The following is a 16,919-nucleotide window of genomic DNA, read 5'->3' on the forward strand; positions in this document are numbered from 1 at the left end:
GGCATTGCCGTTCCGCCGCCGCCGAAGCCGCGCACGGACCAATGGAGGGACGCCGTCAAGGCACGTCGGGCTCAACTCACCGCCGAGGAGCGGTTGGATCCGACGTGGGCGGCCAACGACAACGACGCCTGGTGGACGACGTACTTCAAGGCGAAGTACGACATCGAGATGCACAACACCGACGGGCTCGTCGACGGCCCCAACAGCTGGAACAAGGACGACCGCGCCCTGTTATGGGGCGTTCCGAGGTGCACCCTCGAGAACGTCATCCGCGGCATCCGCAACGGCGCTCCAAGGTTGGAGATGCCGTCGTCACCGCCGCCGTCTCCTCAATGGCAGCCGAGGAGGATGACGTACTCGTCCTCCTTGCACTCTTCTTCCTAGTACAGGTCGGCGCCCTACACCGTCCCCAAACGGGAGGTGAAGGAGGAGCCGGCGACGCCTGTCAACACGAGACGTGGCGGCAGCGGTAGCCGGCGGTAGCAAGGGAGGCGCAGCGGCGCCCTCCTCATCCCGAAGCCGGAGGTGAAGGAGGAGCCGGAGGAACCGTCGCAGGCGGCGCTGCTGGCAGAGTACGAGCGGCAGCTGCTGGTGCCCGAGGACTGCCCAGGTCTGCGGGCGGCGTTCTTGGCGTCCATGAACGACAAGGACGCCTGGAGGGGCGACCTCGACGCGGCGATCGCCTTGTCCATCCGCGACTCTGGCAAGCCGTTGGTGGACCTCACCGACGACAGCGAGGCAGGACCAAGCGGCTTGGTGAAGGACGAGCCCGTCGACGAGCTCATCGACGAGCACGTTAAGAAGGAGGTCGTCGCCGACGAGATGTACAACTTCCAGCAGTACTACGACGGCTCCGACAGCCACAAGTGGTTATAGATTAGGTTTAGTTTAAATTAATCAAATTTCGTTCGAATCTATGTAAGTTTGGACGAATCTTAATCGAATCTCGTTAAGTTTAAAATTTCCGAAATTTTGTTTGGGAGACGCAACTGAGGAGCGACGTCCCCAAACGCGGCATGAACGAAACACGTCCCCCAAACGCTCAATCCGGCGCGGTTTGGGGGACGCTGCTGGAGATGCTCTAAGCAGGAATAGCAGATTCCTGCGTCCACGCGATTGATTTTCTAGTTGTTTCCAACGTTACGGAGCAGAAACTGAGCCCAGAGTCTGGGTTTTCGCTCCTTCCATGGTTTCCATTCATACTACTCCCTCCGTCCGGACGTCGAACTTACTCGTGCGCTCGCTCGCCCGTGCCTCTGGCATCCCGCGGAAGATCCTGTTCGGTGAGCTCCTCCGCTAGGCGAGCTCACCCTGTTCAGGGCGAGGGAGGTCTCAAGCATTGCGTCGCCGGCCTCGTGCTTCCCTCCCACGCCTCTAGCCGTTGGACAATCTCTCGCGCCTCTCGCCGCCGGCCTCCTGCCGAAGCTCCTGCGCGCTGACGCCGAAGGAGGTCTCAAGCAAGGCGATGGAGGCTAGCACCGGCCCTTGGCGGCCTCTTCCTCATCGACGACAACGCCGGAGCTCCAAAGCTCTTCTGTGGTGAGCTCCCACTCTTTTCCTCCGCCCAGGCCTCCGTCTCGGCCAGTTCTTGCTGAATGTCAACCATCTGCATATGATTTTAGCACAAGAAACATTGTTTTTAGCAGAACAATAATGTCAGACTGCAGTGCAGCAATGGTCTTTGACTATAAATCTGCTTGAGAAACTCAGACTGTAAAATTCCTTCAGAAATTCAGACTGCAAGTTTCAAATTAAGCCGAGATATGCATTTTATTATGTCAGAGAGAGACCATTATCAGTATAGACCTTACCTTGTCAGTCAGCTCTTGGTTCACTGAGAGAGATCATCATGATGACAAAGTAGATAGCCACACCCTGCAAATGGCACATGCATTTCTCATTACATCAAAATCAGCTAATGGATGTCAAGCTAATGGTTGTGAGCACGTTATGTCAAGCTAATGGCACAACGCCTAGAGCACGAGTGAGGCAGTGGCCCATTTTTCTAGTCAGGTTGTGAGGTCTAAAATCTATTTGTTGTATAGTAGTTTCCCATCTACTCAAGTTGCAATGGAGCTTAAAGTTTAGGCTGCTTATCTATGTTCTTTTTTGCTGCTTCCCGATGTGGTTAATTTCCATGTATGATGCACACTAGTCACAGCAGCATGATAATTGTGTAAAGACAGTTCACAACAGTGTGATAACAAAAGAGAATTTGATGCAGATGCATGTTGTGCATATAAAGGGACCGTTGTATAAAACAGACCTGTCCTGTTTCAAAATTCTTCTACTCCTGCTATGGAGTATCTTATCCATAAGCCTGTCATTATCCCGAATAAGAGTAAAATTCACCACTTCTGCTGTTACGAGCAGGTAACCAAGCAAAGTCTCAGCCTGCAAATCACAAAACTGAAAATTAGTGACTCCAGAACTACTCTCAAGCACACGGTCCAGATTTCAGTAGAAGAGAGAGCATATACTGTTAACATGCAAAGCCTATTGCCTGAAATATGAGCAATTACACAGAAAAACATGCAAGAAATAGATAAAGCATAATTCCCAGTGTGCCATGTTACAATCATATGCAAAGTCATATCTGAAGTACCGGATCAACACAGTAAGAAAAGCACACACTGAAAATTATTGCAGTGGCACAGTAGGATGCTGTTAGTATGGTTTAATCCTTGCAACATTAGTCACTTCGCTGACAAAGTTGGCATGCATAAACCATCACAGTTGCAGATTGCCATTAACATTAGGAATTTATGAAGGGGATTCATAAATCTTCCTCCGAATATGATGTACTAAGCTGCAAGTGTAATTCAGAAATCTTCCTATTCATAATTTTGCAGATGCAACCAAGAGCTGGTGAGCTATTAAACCATATTGGGAGGCTCTTTTTCCCTTACTCTTTAGCGGGAGCATTTTCTCAAATAAGTTACTTGTCTATTATGTAAATGAAAACTGTAGTTCAGTGGATCGATAAAAGGTTCTTTATATTTATGATGTGCGCATGTGTAGGCTAGAATAGCAGAAATTGTACCGTCTATATTTTTGTTTCCCACTACCAGCGAGTAGGCCTATTAGTTCTTACTGTATTCATTTTTAGAATGCAACAGACACAAAATACTTTGCAAACAAACAATTAGACAAGCTTAGTTTTGTTTGTTGTATATTAATTGTTTCTGGTCATTAGATCATCTCGGTATGCACCAGATCTGGACACACTGAATTGTCAAATGGAAAATTTGATTGAACCCAATGCACATACAAGCTACCTAGCATGTACAGATAATAACGTATGGGTGAAATTCAGAGCTGCAATTGTAGCTGCCTATGCTACGATTGAAACACATGGATTGAAAGAAAAAGTGGGTAAACATACCAAATCGAGAACAGCAAGAAAGAGGAGACCTGAGAGCCGGCCGGATTCTTTTCCCCCTCTCTGTTCGACATATTCTCCTCCTCCATCCCCGCCGTTTTCTGACGATGGGGAGGTGCAGTCCACGGAGGGAACGCGGAGACGACGAGCGGCAGCGCAGGTGGAGATGAACGCGTGGGGATAGACAGCGAAGACGAATGTGTTTCGTAGAGAGATAGCGGTGCAGGCCAGCGGGCCAAGAAGGCTGCGTGGAAATTGTCTACAAGGCCCGCAGCAGGTAGTCCACGACGCCACCAATCGATTTTTTTCACGGCGCGGCTAAGTGGGCCTGTGGAAGCCTGCGTCCACCTGCATCCTGAACTGTCAGCGACACTTCCTGTAAGAGACCCTTCTACTCTCAGCTTGGGCTGGAAACTGGGCCGCCACTGCTGGCCTTCAGCGGCACCAGAGTCATATGGTACAAATGGGGGGGCGGGTGGGGGGGGGGGGGGGGCTTGGACAGAACGGATGGCTTCGGCCTGAACTAGACTTGGCTTCGTCTTTCTTCTCCTGTTCCTCTGATTCCTTCCTCTCACCTCTAAATCCATGGCTGTAGCCGGATTGATGACTGAATCGAGTGCTTCAGTGCCAAGGTGCTAACAACAGCTTTGACAACACCCAAACTATCCATCTCCAGAATCACTCTCGGCAATCTCAGCTTTTCACCAGGCCTAGAGCAGCATGGCATGCATAGAGTTCTGCATCCTCCGGATCCAAAAGTGGAGAGAAAAAGTGGCAAGCCGCCACAAGGAAGCTTCCATGGTGGTCACGCACGACCATACCTCCTCCTCCTTTCTCCGAAGATTTCGCTACCGCACCATCAGCATTGACTTTCATCCATCCCACCCTTGGAAGGAGGCAGTGCTCTCTACTTAAAGCAGCCTTAGGTGGTTTTGGGGCCGAATAATTCTCCATTCTTCTGTGAGGTGAACAATACGCTTAGCCAGCGCATCTGGGTTTTCTATCTGCTTGTCCCTGGCTTCATTCCTGGATAACCACATATGGTACAGAGCCATCATCGTGGTGTCTAGCTCCGAGTCGTGCACCCTTCCAAGCCATTCCAGCATCCATTGAAGCAACTCCCGAGGGGAACGAATATTCGCAGGGCGCTCTATAGTCAGGCCAGTGCCAAGACCACGAATTACCTCCCAAATGTGCCGAGGGTGCGGGCAAAGCCAAAATCTGTGAATAGCAGTTTCTTCCCGTCCACACGCAACACGCAAACGACTCCATGATTTATTTTCCTATGTTGAAGCTCAGCTCCCACAGCAAGACGTTTTTCAGCAACCGCCACACATCAATCTTCACCTTACTAGGAACAGGAGAGCACCCCAGAGAGCATCCTTTGTGAGCCTCCATCGATGTCAATGTTTCCAACAGACCTCCATCCATCTTTATTAACTCCATACAGAGGTGATAAGCTGATCTTACCGTGAAAACTCCATTTTTAGTAAAATTCCAAGCATAATAATCCTGTGTTCCAACTCCACCGATCGGGATCTTCTAGATATCATTGACATCAAAATCATGGAACAGCTGCTGTAGTTTATCTCCGTTCCATCCTGTACCCTGCTGATTGAAAAGCTCAGCCACCTTTATGATGTCGGTCTCGCACTTCCGACCCAGTGGTCGTTGCGCACCAGCTCGAGGAATCCAATTGCTTCCCCATATGTCCACTTGTGTACCATCGCCGAGCCTCCAAATGAGACCCCGGTTAAGCAGATCCCGACCATACAGTATGCTTCTCCATGTGAATCAACCACGTGAAGGGCATGTGGCAGAAAGGAAGCTAAAGCTCGGGAAGTATCTTGCCTTAAGAACTCGACGACAAAGAGAGTCTGGAACCGTGAGAATTCTCCAGGCCTGCTTGGCAAGAAGAGCTTGATTGAAAACCTCAAAGTTCCGAAATCCCATCCCTCCTTCCCTTTTTGGGCAACACATTTTGTACCAAGCGATCAGTGCACCTTCCTAGATCCGTCTGCTGCACTCCACCAGAAGTTGGAAGAAATGGAGCTTAATCTCTTGCACTGTCTTTTATTAAACTTGAAGCAACTAATGGGGGAGGTAGGTGTAGCCTGAAGCGCGGATTTGACCAGTGTCTCTTTCAATCATGTGGGCCACTTCGGCACTCTTCATCTTTCAAGAATACTCCATAATTCTTCCAGCTTACATTTGCCTGCACAAAGAAATAAAAATTATATGCACATCAGTATGACACGACTTGACGACAACTGAGTCCAAGCAAAGGCATGCAAAGGATCTTGAGCAGCTGGAGAACACAATAGTAAATTTTCATGAATGCAAACCTAGTTCTACTAATCCACGTACCAACCCACTACCAACCAACTGCAGAGATGCATGGACGGAAGAAATGTGCATTAAACGTGTTGATAAGGATGTGGCCATATGATTCTCAGTGGGTTGTATTATGATATTGCATGAATGATGAATCCAATCAAGAATTCAGTCTTGTTCCATAAATCTGCGGCTATGGGGATGAATTCAAATGTGCATCAAAGATAGTAAACAGCCATGATATGCCTAAAACCATCTAAATCAAGAGCACAAACGGGAAAAAAAAAGAGATTTCCTACATTAAAACTTACTATCACAAACTCATACTATAAAAAGTACTCCGTAGTGCAGTTTGCCTGCTGGCTGCAATTACAATCGTTTCAAGCTCAAAACAGATATAATACATATCTGTCATACTGAACTTGCTGAAATACCATGGACTGGTCTATGCTGTGGTACCTAAATCATTAAAGCCGTACCCGTAAGGCTAACACATAAATAAGTAAATGTTCACACTACATACATGTTAGCAGTTCACTGAAGCAGGGACATAAATTACTGGAAATGAAGTCCCGCTTAACTGAAGAAAGATAGCGGGAAGCCATGAAGAGCAGCAGAAAGAAAAAACTTCACTATAACTTCCATTTTTCCCTTTCAATATGAAGATTACTCTTATTTGTGCGCCTGTGTACAAGATGTTCTACAAACAAACAAAAAATATCTTTAATCCTAGACAGCCCATTTTCTCTGGAAAAGTTTACTCCAATAAATTGATCACATGCACATAATCAGCCTGATCAACTAGGACTGAATTAATCAGACTAAATAAATAAACGTCAAGGGTGTTTATATGATCAAGCAGGAAGTCAGTTAGAAATGAACCCTTAATAAACCACTTCAAATTCACACCATTCTTAGTTTCGGATCATCATCAGCTAACTAACAGTTGGTGACATATCATTGCGAATGCATTTGGTTGATATCTTTCGTACTAGTACTACTCAGTGCAGAGTTGCAGGTTTCGACAAATGCAACCTGCTAATCATCTCAAACATCTAACTAGGAGGCATTTGATATCAGAATATGCGTCATCTCATGCACTAAAGATTAATAAATTGATGGCCATAAGTACCTACTTGTACATGGTTAAGTTCAAAGCAAAGGCTTCAAAAGGATCTTGACTCTTGAGCAGCTGGTGACCAGAAAAGAAGGTTTTATAAATACAGGAACAGTTGTCATCACAAAACACATGCCTATGCAGTATATAAGAAATTTCATAATGGCCAACTGGCCATGCTTAATGGACCATGCAATATCCGCTAGAGTGAACATATGCAACAGACAATAAACCACCACCATGACATTTCCATCTTCAGTACTTCAGCAAGGATTGAAAAACACAACGGCTTGGTGTAGGAGTGCGATATTCGACGAACATCATGACCAACCAACGACACACAGCAAAGAGGTACTTGCTGTCTCCATTTTCTTCTACTATAGCACCAGATATGATGATACATTTTGTTCTACTATAGCACCAGATATGATGATACTATTCTTAAGGGAGGGCAGTACTGATACGCAGACCCAGTCCCACGGGAGTGCGGCCTGTGAGGGCACACATGGCCTCAAATTTAGTTGGGGGGGGGGGGCAATACTTCAGTCGTAATCACAAAACCATTTCAGCCCAATTGGTACTGGTCCTCAAGCGTGGTGGTTTGGATAAGGTCGAGGTTGCAAGATCGATAGCTGCACACAGCAGCTCATTTTCTGAATTTTCTTCGATTGTTTGCTATTCCGACTGATGGATATGATTCAAATACTTGATTATGCATTTGATTGGCATCGAATAAAACTCAGACAAGATATCACGAAGCTGTTATGCATGTATAAAACACACTATACCTACTCTTGAAGCAAATTTCTAGTTCCAAGTCTTATACATGTCAGAAAACTGCACAATAATATCATGACTTTTCAAATTCAAATTAAATAATTGATCACTGCAATTTTAATTTATAAATAGAGAGGTAAGTTTTATATAGTGTTTTGTATTCCTCTCATGGGAATAGTTCTTATAATGGGCTTATTATCTATATACAAGTACTTGTTGGGATACCTTTAAATGCTATACCTTTGAAATTCTGACAGTATTTTCATAGTTTTAAAAACCCAAACAGTTCAAATGTATCAAAACCATTAGATTTAGATTTTCTTCTGTCGTACTGCCGGTCTGGTCGGTATTTAAACTATATGTTTCCTCATAAAACAGTTTTTAAGAGGATTTCACCACAGGTTTAGAACCTATATATAGGTGGCTGAGAGTAGTTAAACATCCATCTAAGGCATATATACATTATTAGTTAAATTTTCTAGTGAGATAGGATCCCATTTTAGAGTTTGATTTTGACGGCTCGACCCTGCTGATACTAGCAACTAATAGAAATATATAACACATAATAGATGAAAAAGGCTTTGATGTTGTTGTATATTAGATGGAAAAAGAACATAGCAAGGTGGCTGAGAGACCAAGTGCATTTATGTAAAATCTTGATTGTTACAGAGCCTTCCTTGACATGTGTATATGGATGACTACATACCACGAAACATGAAACAGAAATAACTGCCATATTTTTGTGCATTTGTTGCCCCACACGACAATATTGACCAGAAAAAATATTATACCAACAGTGAAACAACTGCAAGCAACAACATTCGTACTAACACCACAACGTGAATTCAATTATTTTCTACCATTACTTCTTCTATCACACATTCATATGTAGACTGCGTTATGAACACAAGACAGGAGAATTCCGAAGCGATTCATTGACCAACTAGAAGGGAAAAGGGGCAGCAGGCCTGAATGGAAGCTGAAATTTAGTAGTTTGATAGAAAATTGAACTCGACACAAATCTGTGAAAATAAAGATAACACCAGGGGTAGAATTGGTAGAGGATTAAAATTTATAACATTAGTAGAAATGATGGAATTTATAACATGTAGAAATGATGCAATGATAACATGCATAGTAAGACAATGTCCCTGCAAGGCTGCAACATAGAACAGACACAGTATTAACACCAGGCATATGTGTTCTAGAAAGCTCAAAGGAGACACAAATAGAAATAGTATACTCAAGCGGAAATGGGCAGAACATAAAACTGGAGATCTGCGCTGCAATTTTCAAACTCACTTTTGCTCATACAGACTGCTAAGCAAACCCGCAAGGGATGAGAAAACAAAACTAAAAGAACAGCAATAAGAAAGGTCACCTCATAATTTCCCAATATTCATGTGAAGCAACACATACAACCATAAATTAAGCACACACAGAGCCACCAAGAATTGGGCAACACTCAGGCAGGTGCACATTCATGCATTGGCAACAAACCTAATAAAGCAAGGGCTCCAAGAATTACCGATGGCCTGGAACTTAGTACATTTCATGGTAGTATCAGCACACCAGTTCAACACCAATCTCTGGAAAAATGAAATCCGCACAGTTAATAAGATCTGTCATCACTATAAAATAAACATTGTTTTCCAGTCTCACCTTTTAACACTAGTGGTGTCTCTTTCTTATTAGACAGCAAAAGCATTGGATCAATCATTGGGTACTCTTCTCCTGATTGTGTAGCTCTTTTATCTGCTAGTTTCTCGAATAATTCTATGTTTCTTGAATATACCTCCAGTTGGTTCCTGCTCATCTGTTTTAAAAGAAATATTAACTGAAAATTCATCGCAAATGTTTATTTAGTACGCAGATGCTAGTCAACTCTTTTGACTGTTCATGGGTGCTTTTAGAAACAAAGTAGTTGCACAATTAAATAGAAAGAAAATTTTAATGGGGATATTGTGGTAATAAGTATGCACAACTCTTAAAGAGAGGAGAAGGGAGAGAGTAGTACCTCACTGTTCGTTTGACATGTTTCAGTCCTTTGACAGTAGATAGCTTCATCATCAACTTGGCTCACATGTGCAGTCGCCTCGAGCAAAGCACTCACTGTTAGGGTTAACTTAACCACTTCCTTGTGATGTCCTTCTTTTTTCCTCAAATTCAGATGCAGAGTACACAAGTCCAAGTGATCACTTGTGTAGATGGGAAACTCTCCTTCAACGAGCTGGACATTTGACGACAATGAAGTTGCTCGCAGTAACACTTGAGCGACACAAGGAATATCTGTTGTATACTCTAGGGCGAGGTTCACTCCCCCCACAACAACCACACCGAGAGAAGCTTGAAGTACATCTGGCAGGTTGCGTGTCTTGCCATCTTCTACGTGCAGAACCGTATCTGGGAATTCATCACCTTTTATGAATATGATATGATTGAGCACATCCTTTGGATCTTTTGTCCAACATGGGACTTTATAGAACTCTTCATTTTTCACCTTTTTCTGCTCATTTACATCCCAAACTTTGGTTGAAATATGAAGATATCTCAGGATTAGTCTTGATATCTTTCCCCAGTTGTTGATGTAGGCCTTCCCCAGTTCTGCCAAACGCTGCATCCGCGCACCCAGCAGTGGATCGAGTGATTTCAAAACAATCAAGTGGATGAAGTTATTCTTTATGCTCTCGGCAGTGTGTATTATCAGTGCTGCCATTGCACGCAGAGACTTGACAGAAGACCTTGTTGGATCGAACTCGGATAGCTCGTTAAGCATATCTTTCAGGGCAGGATATCCCACTTCAAAGTTTTCTAGTTCATCAGGACCTCCAGGAAGTAGTCTAGGGTATCCTCCCCCATGGGAAAGTAAGATGGACCCTTTGATATACTTCCTTGGTTCATGTCTCTCGTCGTCCTGCTGCTTCTTCTTCTTTTTCTTATCGCTCTCATCACTCTCTTCCTCCTTATTTTTAAGGAACTCATAAATGGTTCCATCTGTAGTTTGGAACCCTCTCACCCACATATGTCTTCCTTCAATGATAGCGGTGACAGTCCTCTTACCATCAGTGAATGCAACCGTGAAAACACAGATCCCATCTGGAGTGAGATGAAACTCCTTCTGCTTACTTCCCTTGCCCTTCACGAGGGTCTTAAATTTCTTCTTGAGACTTCTCCGTAGGCGCTCCACCTGGCTTGCATAAGAGCGGTGTAATTTTGCAAAGTCATTGTCGTGGCTCAGCTTCAAGTTGATAGTCATCAAAGGAGGCTCGGTTGGCAAATCATAGATGCCATCCTCTTTTTGAGCCATTTTAAACAAGTACTTCCAGAAACCTTCGCACTGAAGTCAATTCCCCACTGCGATGAAACACGAACATGTAAGAGGACATTTAAGTCTCAATTCCATAAAGGCATCAGTGGAAATCTTATAAACGGCATTCAAGCTTGCATATCTATGCACAGACAAATATGCTAACCAAGCACATCAAACGAAAAAAAAGTCAGACTGTTGAACTGCAACATATAGTACATGTTAACAAATCAGATCGCAGGGAATAACTAAAGCATTTAAGAAAAGGACATGGTAGATCACAGAATTAAGCAATGAAGAGGATCACTGAACTACACTATACATGTCATCAATAGTATCACCAGATGCAATTAAACCATTCAAGAAGTGGACAATGTACAACCTTTGCTGTACTAAAAGATCGCAAATGATCCACGAATAGGATCAGGTAGATATAGTTAGGACACGGACAGAACTGAACTACTTGCCAATCTCCATAGTGGACAAGTATGAACAGATATACATACAAAATCAGGTTGCATGATAAATAAAAATGAACAGGAACAGGTTTGCAAAAGTTGTGCATCAGAGTATTGCGTCAGCTCATCACATAGCACTCGTGTACTGATAAATTTTGCGCCACTGACAGAAAAGTAATAAACATAATTAATGTCACTCATATTCCAACTAATTACGAACCCATCACGGGACAAGCGGGTTAGCGATATTCGCGGTACCTTTATCGAGGGACCCTGGTGGAGCGCACGCGGCGAGGGAATGGATTAGAGAGGCCGGTGATGAGTCGAGTTCACCAGGGCAAGCGACTGGCTAGACCTTGCTGTCGCGGGACGGGCAGAAGGAGGCGGTGAGTTCAGGTGAGGGGTGAAGACTCCATCTCCGCTAACCCCACCCGCAATGTCGCGGCCGGCCTAGATCTGCAAACCCCAGCGGCCACCACAAGTGGTGAGAATGGCAATCGAATCCCTCCGACGAGATAAGGAACCTACGGCGCTACGGCAAGTCGCCGGGAGGAGGCGGCGCAGGCAGATGCAGGCGTGCAGCGGCGCGGTGGTATCTCGCCCTAGCCCTGCTACACCCAGCTGCACTACTACCCTGTAGCGGCGATTGAGACGAGGGCCTTTTCGAGTTCGTTCCCTGTCGCCCGACGTTTTTCCCCTTCTCCCCTGGAAATCCAATTCGGCACCAGATCTGTCTCTATCTCACAGAGGGGGCCGTTATGGCCCGGCCACAAGGTGGGAATAGAAAGAATTTTCTTTTTTTTACACTTACCATCTCTAGCGCGGCCTGACTAAGTGTAAAAAACAAATGGTGCCGAGTTCTTCTTTACACTTAGCATCTCTAGCGGCCTCCTCTATTTTTTCTAGTAAGAGCATCTCTAGCAGACCTCCATCCGAACCCTCGTCCGCATAATAACTGCTATTTTACGGTTTTATTAGAGGAAAAAAAGGGCCGGTTCAGATACCGCATCGGGCCCCCATCCGGGATTTTTTTTTTCAATACTATCCAGTTTCGCCTCGCGGAAACCTCAAATACCCAGTCTCGCGAGGCCTTCCGAGAGCGAACCCCATCCCGACATCCGCGTTGGCGCGAAGGAAACTTCAGTCCGTACTAGCTTCGTGCTCTACCAAATTCGTCGAAGTCGCCGGAAGAAGCAGGACAAAATTCGCTGGAATCTGGAGAGGGATGTAGGCGGGGACGGGCGGAGGGGCTGATGCAAGCACGTGCGAGCGCGGGGCGAGCGGCCGGCCAGCAGGGGCGGGTGGGCGGCCGGCGTGAGCGGGGGTTGGCCGGTGGCGTGCGGGGCGGGGCGGGGTAGGGGCGGCCGGCATGGGCGACCCGCAAGCGGGACAGTGAGGAAGAAGGAGAAGGAAGGCTGAGGAAGAAGGAGAAAAAAAGCTGACAGTGGGGCCATGACGGAATATGTTGTTTTAGGGGCTTATTTTGCAGTGTCTGGACTGCGCCTGTGTTTTTCGACCCCCAAAACGCGTTTGGGATGGCCCGGATACACTGTTGGGTTTGCGGTTTGGGGGTTCTGCTAGAGATGCTCTAAGGGGTGCCGAGCTGAATTGAGGCCATGTTCGATTAATCCCCTACTCATGTGGATTGAAGTGTGTTGGAGTGGATTTGGGGGTATTTTGACTTGTTACAGATTTAAACCACCTCAATCCGCACCAATCCCCCTCAGATTGTTGCAAACCGAACGAGGCCTAAGCGAGGAGATGAAAGGAATTCTTCAAGTTACAAATGAGTCTCTTAATGATAAGTATCTGGGTTTACCATCTGATGTTGGGAAGTCCAAAATGGTGCTTTTAAATATTTGAAGGATAGAATAGGGAAGATGGTAAGAAACTATTGATGGGAAGTCCAAAAATGGTACTTTTAAATATTTACATCATGGGTGTGTTTAAGCTGCCCTTTGGTCTATGTGATGAATTAACAAAGATGGTAAGAAATTATTGGTGGGGGGAAGAAAACGGAAAAAGGAAAACTCATCGGATGGCCTGGGAAAATCTGATGCGAAGCAAAGATCGCGGTGGCGTTGGCTTCAGGGATATACGACTATTTAACCAAGCTTTGTTGGCTCGTCAAGCATGGAGGTTGATACAACCATCAGATTCCCTTTGTGGCGCAGGTTCTAAAATCTATGATGTAGACCCGGCAAAGGACAACACTACACCAATGCCAACTAGTCTCCCAAGTGGACCGATGACTCGAGCCCGAGTGAAAGCTATACACAACAAGGTGAACTCAATCCTCTCTACACTTGACCTCGACACAACCTTGGATGGAATACTACCTCATGTCGAAGTTCTATGTGTCATTAGGTACAAGTCTCATCAAGGAGCCGAAGAGAAGGAAGCCCCATTGTTCAAGGAAGAAGAAGAGAAGAAAGAAGAAAAAGAAGAAGAAGGAGAAAGAAGGAAAGAAGAGGAGAAAGACCAGGTCATACCGGCCCCCACGGCCGGTCAGACCGGTCACCACCCCAAGACAGTGCAGGACCTATGTAATAGGAAAACAGGAACTCGAGCCGGTGGCACCGGCCCGCCAGCCGGTACGACCGGCCAGCCACCCGGTATGACCTGGCCTTGCTCCAGTCGCAGCAAGACGCACCAGGAGATCGAGCCGGTCTAACCGGCCCGCCCGGCCGGTATGACCGGCCAGACCCCAACCTGAAGCATCTTTAGTCAATCTCAGTCGTCCATTTCTCTCATCTATGGTTAAGTTACCTTTATGTGTAATGCCTCTTTTACCCCTGCCACGAATTTGGGCTATATGTATCTCATTCCCCACCTAAATTAGGGTTAGACAAGATTTGAGTATTACTTGGAGCTTTGTCTCATCTAGTTAGAACCCTAGTTCTATGTATCAAGGCACTCTTGAGGATTTCACTCTCTTCATGGATGATTCAAGGGAAACCCCTCTTTCACCCAAGTTCTAGAGTTGATCTCCTTCACCAATCTTTCCCTTCTTGGATTCTTCTAAGGGTCTCTCCAAGAAGTGATTCTATTGGCTTAGTCTAACCAACTAAGGGAGTAAATCGGTTTGTATTGGGTGTATGAGTGTGTTCGTGGTTTGGTTTTTGTGTTCTTATTCATCTCCCATCATTTCCCCTCCACATGCTTGGTCAATTTCGTGGGATTTGGGCCACATCTAGACCCAAGGTCTCATCATATGGTATCAGCAGCTCTTGGTTGCCACAAATTTGACCCCCACCATCCCCAATTTCATCTATAGAAAAAATTTGAAAATCCCCAAAAAATAGCCCTAATTTGCCTCTTGATGGATCTGCGGTTTGGTTGATTTTTGAGTGGTTTTGATCCATTGATTTTGTGTCCCTAATGTTGATCTACTATTTCCCCCACTTTTTAGCCTCAATTTTTTTGTTTCCTTCGAGTTTGGGTCGATTTCCCTCAAGAACGGCTCGAATTCGTGCCCGTACGGTATGACCGGCCGGCACACCCGGTATAACCGGTCGACCCGGTACAACCGGCTCTCCAGCCCGGTCAGACCGGCCCTCACAGGAAAATCACCCTCACGGCTGTTTTGACCCAAATTTTTCTCTAACTTGTGTTTGTTGTTCCGATTTGAGTGCCTTGTTTGTGATACTAACACGCAGCTCCAAAGCAAAGCAACAACAACCTCGGCACCCCGAACTTACAACTGTACTCTTGACTTCACCACCATCTTCGCGCGTTGTGTGATCATCACCGCCTACGCACCATCTAGGTATAACTTGCATTGCCTTGTAGCCCCTCTTTCTTTTGCGATCTATCATATCGAGCATTTCTTGTCAAATGTTGTGAGAGATTGCACATGGCCCCGATTGTGATGTGTGTGTAGTAAAGCTTATAAGCAAAAACTCGTGTGGAAAAATAGCAAAATCAAGGCTAACGCTAACATAGTGTGAGAAAAATCCGGAAAAACACAAAAAGAGAAAAAGAGTGCAAGTGCCACCATAGAAAAAGAGTCAAAAGGTTTTAAGCAATGTATAGAGAAGAGAAGATAGGTTGCGTGTGAATCTTGTTGTCTCTCATTTTGCAACCAAAGCTTTGCCTCTCCTTGAGTTAGTGTGACAACGAGCACCACCTTGCTAGTTGGTTCTTGTGTTTGTTTCGCTCATTCCTTGGTCGCACTAACCCCGTTCATCTCGTGTGTGAGTTCCACATCTTTTCCGTGTTTGTAGTGATCATCGCTTTGACATTTGATTTTTGGATTTCACCAACTCTTAACAACAAACTTGATTTCGGATTTCATCGATTGGCTTTCCACCATCCTTACCTACCACCATATTTGCTAGATTTTGTGTGTGTTGTTGCGTGTGTAACCCAATACAAATTGGTTTTTCTCTTGGTTTCGTTAGTTGACCCAATTCTATCATTTCAAGGTGAGACTTGAAGGTAGTTTCTTCCACTAACATCCACCACATAGCTCTTTCCATGATATCATGGATAGGAATGGAGAACAAGGAAGGGAAGATGGAGTCCTCCACAACAATGAGAGGTTGGTTACTGATACGTCTCAAACGTATCTATAATTTCTTATGTTCCATGCTAGTTTTATGACAATACTCACATGTTTTATATACACTTTATATCATTTCTATGCATTTTACGGCACTAACCTATTAACAAGATGCCGAAGCGTCGGTCTCGTATTTTGCTGTTTTTGGTTTCAGAAATCCTACACAGGAAATATTCTCGGAATTGGACGAAACAAAAGCCCACGGTCTTATTTTCCACGGAGCCTTCCAGAACACCGAAGGAGAGATAGAGAGGAGCCGAGGGGGCCCCACACCACCTGGCGGCGCGGCCAAGAGGGGGGCACGCCGCCCTATGGGGTGGGCCCTCGAGCGTCCCCCGACTCTGCCCCTTCGTCTATATATTCTCTCCGTCGCGAAAACCCTATTACCGAGAGCCATGATACGAGAAAAGTTCCAGAGACGCCGCCGCCGCCAATCCCATCTCGGGGGATTCAGGAGATCGCCTCCGGCACCCTGCCGGAGAGGGAATCATCACCCGGATGACTCTACATCACCATGCCCGCCTCCGGACTGATGCGTGAGTAGTTCATCCTTGGACTATGGGTCCATAGCGGTAGCTAGATGGTTGTCTTCTCCTCTTGTGCTATCATGTTTAGATCTTGTGAGCTGCCTATCATGATCAAGATCATCTATTTGTAATGCTACATGTTGTGTTTGTTGGGATCCGATGAATATGGAATACTATGTCAAGTTGATTATTGATCTATCATATATGTGTTGTTTATGATCTTGCATGCTCTCCGTTGCTAGTAGAGGCTCTGGCCAAGTTGATACTTGTGACTCCAAGAGGGAGTATTTATGCTCGATAGTGGGTTCATGCCTCCATTGAATGCAGGACGGTGACAGAAAGTTCTAAGGTTATGGATGTCTTGTTGCCACTAGGGATAAAACAACAATGCTTTGTCTAAGGATATTTGTATTGTTTACATTACGCACGATACTTAATGCAATTGTCCGTTGT

General features: G+C 45.4%; 2 protein-coding genes across 3 annotated transcripts; both read right to left on the reverse strand.

The window, feature by feature from the left end:
- Positions 1-1,020: 1,020 nt before the first annotated feature.
- LOC124671938 (myosin-1-like) lies at positions 1,021-3,969 on the reverse strand. The gene is made up of 4 exons (XM_047208254.1): positions 3,415-3,969; positions 2,267-2,394; positions 1,812-1,875; positions 1,021-1,606 (listed from the first exon to the last, which is right to left on the reverse strand). Exons 1-3 carry the CDS (start codon positions 3,967-3,969, stop codon positions 1,848-1,850), a joined length of 711 nt encoding a protein of 236 aa, XP_047064210.1. The 3' UTR covers positions 1,021-1,606; positions 1,812-1,847.
- Positions 3,856-12,025, reverse strand: LOC124670389. 2 transcript variants are annotated; one of them, XR_006992517.1, is made up of 5 exons: positions 11,634-12,025; positions 9,628-10,964; positions 9,273-9,426; positions 9,111-9,199; positions 3,856-5,597 (listed from the first exon to the last, which is right to left on the reverse strand). XR_006992517.1 is itself a non-coding variant. In XM_047206899.1 (5 exons), the coding sequence occupies exons 2-4, from the start codon at positions 10,915-10,917 to the stop codon at positions 9,174-9,176; spliced, it is 1,470 nt and encodes a 489-aa protein (XP_047062855.1). In that variant the 5' UTR covers positions 10,918-10,964; positions 11,634-12,025; the 3' UTR covers positions 3,856-5,597; positions 9,139-9,173. The 2 variants fall into 2 exon arrangements, 1 of the variants encoding a protein (XP_047062855.1); XM_047206899.1 differs by having other exon boundaries at positions 9,139-9,199.
- Between the last annotated feature and the right edge of the window lie 4,894 nt (positions 12,026-16,919).

Source organism: Lolium rigidum, chromosome 7 (genome assembly GCF_022539505.1).
Source record: "Lolium rigidum isolate FL_2022 chromosome 7, APGP_CSIRO_Lrig_0.1, whole genome shotgun sequence".
Lineage (NCBI taxonomy): Eukaryota > Viridiplantae > Streptophyta > Magnoliopsida > Poales > Poaceae > Lolium > Lolium rigidum.